The 4,413-nt window shown below is 29.9% G+C and overlaps 1 protein-coding gene across 5 annotated transcripts in view; it reads left to right on the top strand.

Moving 5' to 3' along the window:
- Positions 1-4,413, top strand: part of LOC106685731 (neurofibromin) — a gene marked incomplete at its 5' end in the record, with an annotated part of 167,063 nt that overhangs the window by 126,725 nt on the left and 35,925 nt on the right. For 4 of the 5 annotated variants that reach the window (XM_067046112.1, XM_067046110.1, XM_067046111.1 and 1 more), the window contains 2 exon segments: positions 963-1,004; positions 1,744-1,817. In XM_067046112.1, coding sequence (XP_066902213.1) covers positions 963-1,004; positions 1,744-1,817 — 116 coding nt within the window. 5 annotated transcript variants of the gene reach the window in all.

Below are 4,413 nucleotides of genomic sequence, written 5' to 3'. Positions count from 1 at the left end.
AACATAAACTTACAACTAACAAAATTAAAAGTCACTTGGAAAGTTGTCAAAACAAAATTAACCTAAACAGAAATCAAAATTTTGGGCTTTAACAGGGTATATAAGTTATCTGTGTAAATTTTTAAATAAGAAAATAGACCCTTTTTTGTAATTACTGTATTTTTAATTCACCATTATAACAGCGTTTAACTCATTGTTAAGTAACTTTTAATTTAATTTTTGATGATGACATGTCAAGGAAAAATTTTTTTAATGAAAATCTTGTTTAAAAGCTAAAAATTTCTATTGTTATGTAATAATAACAAGTATTTTCTACCCGTTTGTCACATCTATCATTAACATCCATTTCTTTATAACTATATCATTCTTCTTTGTTTTAATTCACTGAACTATGCTCAATGTTACGCCCCTATAACATTGGACACAGTTCAGTTTGTTAAAATAAGAAGTTATGTTAATTAAGAATGAAGAATTTATAAAAATTAATTTATTTTATCCTGAAAGAAAATAAAACATTTTAACAGTACATTAAATAATTCCATTTTATATTAAGTTAAATAATTAATTATATTAATAATTAATTAAATGTTAGTTCCAATTCTAAATTCAAATTATGCTGACTACTTACTTTTTTTGAATTGATAAGTCCATTATCATTTTACCCACAACTGGTGCATGGAATTCATATAGGTTCACTAAGGTTTAAGAACTTGGTCTCAGTACCATGTGTACTTTGTTTCATTCTTAATTCTTGTTGATTTTTTAAAATTTTATTTACCTCTATAATCTTATCTGCCTCCTGAAAGTAGGTAATTTTTATTTTAGTTCCTTCTTTGATGAGTTTGTGGAGTTATAAGTTAGTAACGTTGTTGTATAATTTTTGAAGGTAATACTTTAATTGTGAAATATATTATTAATAAATGTTGCTAATATTTTTTAATTGTAAATATTTGCTTTCTTAGCTTGCGGGGATTCTCGATTATATTATAGAGACCATAATCATGGTATGTATGAGGAAATTTTGATTATAGATGTTGTCAGTGTTATTGCTCATGTTGTTAAATTGATTATTTAAATACCATGAATCATTTACATTATTGACACCACTTATTATCATGTGAATTCATCTTATACTTTTTAAATTTTTAAACTAATTTAAAAAGTATGAGATTTAATTTTTATTTTTTAACATCTCTGTATAATGGCATGTTTACATTTTGTAATTATTTGATTATTATAGATCCTGATTTTGCTTAATTTTCCTCACATGGTATCTGTTTCTGTCTTTTTTAAATTTCAAATATTACATTTAAGTAACCAATAAATTCAGCTAACTATTATACCATTGAAATTATATAGATTTTAAATTTATTTGTATCATTTAACTCCTGCTCTGAGTTGGTATTTCTTTTAGTTTTGCTTACATCACTAATGTGAACTATGGTATTTTATTATTCTGTTTAATATTTTTTTTTTTTTAATTTGGAATAAACAGGCTTCATAGATACTATTCAAGTGAAATGATTTAGTTGATTGATGAATCATTATGATTTAATATAGACTCATATACTTCTACATGAATATTTTTTTTATTGTTTTTAACCATATCAATTACACTTTTTCTCATTGTGATTAAAGCTTATGAATAGATTGAATTTAAATTGAGACTAAAAATTTCTGGACTTGTTTGTTTCATTACTTAAATTTTTTTTTCTTCATTTAGGATGTAAATTTTTTTTTTAGGTAGAGCAGCATTACAAAAGAGGATTATGACTTTACTTCGAAGAATAGAACATTGTGTAAATGGGGTGCAACCTGTAAGAGACATATGTTTACTTTTTTAATTGATTTATATTTCTTATTATTTCTTTTTTGTTTATATCTTTGCAAATCTACATTACTTTGTTATCATACATTTTTTTTGTGGATCTTGGGGATCTGCCAATAATTACTTTGTAATAATACATCTTTTGGCGACATTTCGCAACTTTATTGTTTGCATAGTCATGGCCTACAATGAGAAAAACACAGTTTTTTTAGAACATACACTCTCTTCAAATAATTATCACTAAAAATTCTCAACTGCAGTGTGTTCTACCTTATGATGCCAACATGTTCAAATTTGGGGAAGGACTGAAACGGTTTTGAAATGAAAGTCAGGTGTGTTTAGGCTTCGCCATATGTATCAGTTTTCATATGTATCAGTCAAAGTGTTCCTTAAATGTATCCAATATATTGTTATGGTTGTCACGGTGAAATAAAAAGACTAGCGATATGTTTAGGCGAGTGGCTTTGGTTTTGTGAAGGTGACAGTTTGGTTTTTGAACATGTTACGACTGTTCAGTGTGAAGTGGTGATAGTTTATCAGGCCTTGTGTCTTTACTGTTTGAATCGAAATATCACCATATGAGAAATGTTATCGTGTATGTTTTGTTTTTAAAAATTATGGTGTTCTACTTCAATGGACGGTCATTAACACTAGAAGTGGGAATATAGTGCAGTGTGTGGCAATGTTTCTTCAGCACGTCCTGAATAGGAGAGTTGTGGCAGGTGTCATCGTCATACTTCTGGGGAAGGTGAGACGGTGACCGAAAAGGAGATATCTGACAACCTTGTGCTCTGCCAGGAGTACACCCAAGTACTACGTGGGGTTTGAACTAAACTTCATTTTATTTTTTTATTTTATATTCCTCTTTTGTATATTAATGTAAATTTAGTTCATAAGATTAAGCATTTAAGTTAAGGTTAAGTCAACCTATAAGTTTTGTTTGTTTTATTAATTGATAAGAATTCTTTTTATTTCCTTTTCATTCTGTGCACATATATTTCTTTTTATTATTAAACTTAAGTTCATATAGTTCTGCTGTTCCTTCTTATGCATATACACTGCTTTCAACTTGTTAATTTACTCATGTTTTTTTTTTTGTTGTTCACTTAATACAAGTATTACGATAGTTCCACAGGTGGGTAGGTATCACCCCTAGGTTTGCTGTTATCTACATATATATTCGCCAGTGGTCATAGTTCAATAATTGTTTAGATAGGGGTATACTGTAGTTATATTGTGGGTATATTGGAGTCATCGTTTCAGGGTTTTTGTTATTTCTTAGGAAAAAAATAAGGTGGCGCATAAGGAGCAATTTATTCTGTATTGTTCATTTTCCTTTTCTTTTTTTTTCCCCCCCTTTTACAATTGTATTAATTTTTTTTTTTACTTTGATCCACCCCCTTCTCCACTGAGCGTGGGCAAGTATAAACGATAAATATATAACTAATGATAAATCAAAATTTGCGGTTATAATATCTACCAGATTAGCTGATATATTCTTTTTATCTCTTATTTCTGGAGAGAGGAGCGGAATTTCCGGGATTGGTTTATGCCTTTGTACATTTCTCTGACGTTATTTTCTATCTCTATTATTTTATTTTTAAGATATTCTCTTTAATATTATCTCTGATTGCTACCCATAACTTCTCAATGTCTTCGTGACCTTCATCTAAAGGGTGTGTCTGGTCACCTTTATAGGAGAGAAATGTCAGTTGCTTCTGCACATTATCTATTTTTTGACCTGCAGAGCAATGAGCGCACTAGGTAATGGGTTTGTAATTTTATTTAAAACAATAAATGAATGGTCACTTATAATTGTGTTGCCAAAGGGAGTGCCAACATTTAACTTAGCATAACCTAGAGGTTGCACGGTTATGGAGGGAAATTTATCACAAGCGAACAACACATTAGGCTGAGTTAGATCTTAGAAGCAAGCAAAGGTGCAGGATCTCTCAAAGCAGCAAGGGAATTACTCAAAGAACATGATTGCTCAGAGGCATCAACAGAAGATGAAAGAGCAGAACGATAGCTGGGCTGAAAACCAATAGCCTTCAAAGCCTTATCAGGACTAGCTATGTGGTATGCCACCCAGAATCAGCAGCAGAACTAGAAGATTGAGCTCCATTAAAATACAAGAGTGAATGATGTTTTTTATTACATTTAGAACAGGTATTTGTGAAATTGCATTTAACACTAAAAAGCTTGGATAAACAATTAAAGCATAATTTCAAATTTTTTACCTTTTCATGGCACTGTTGAACATTTAAACTATAAAAATTCAAGTTCAATTTATAACTTTTATTTATATAAAACATATTTGTTACTTATGTCAAATTTCTCACAAAAGTGTTGCATTATAACTTAGTTTTGTTGGTTGAGATTGAGCGGACTGTATAATTTAGGTGCAGTAAGTGGTAATATATGCTGGTTCATGAAAATTGGGGGTTTGCTATAATTGAAACTTATTACGTAATTTTGAACTCTTACTTGTAAAAAAGGCCATCATACCTGAAGCTGCACAGCAGGGAGCAGGAGAGAGAGAGAGAGTGAGGGAGGGAGGGAGGGAGAGAGAGAGAGAGAGAGAG

The sequence above is a fragment of the Halyomorpha halys genome, unplaced genomic scaffold (genome assembly GCF_000696795.3).
Source record: "Halyomorpha halys isolate HHAL.00 unplaced genomic scaffold, Hhal_1.1 Scaffold727.1, whole genome shotgun sequence".
Classification (NCBI taxonomy): Eukaryota; Metazoa; Arthropoda; class Insecta; order Hemiptera; family Pentatomidae; genus Halyomorpha; species Halyomorpha halys.
This window is presented reverse-complemented; position numbering and strand designations above follow the sequence as displayed.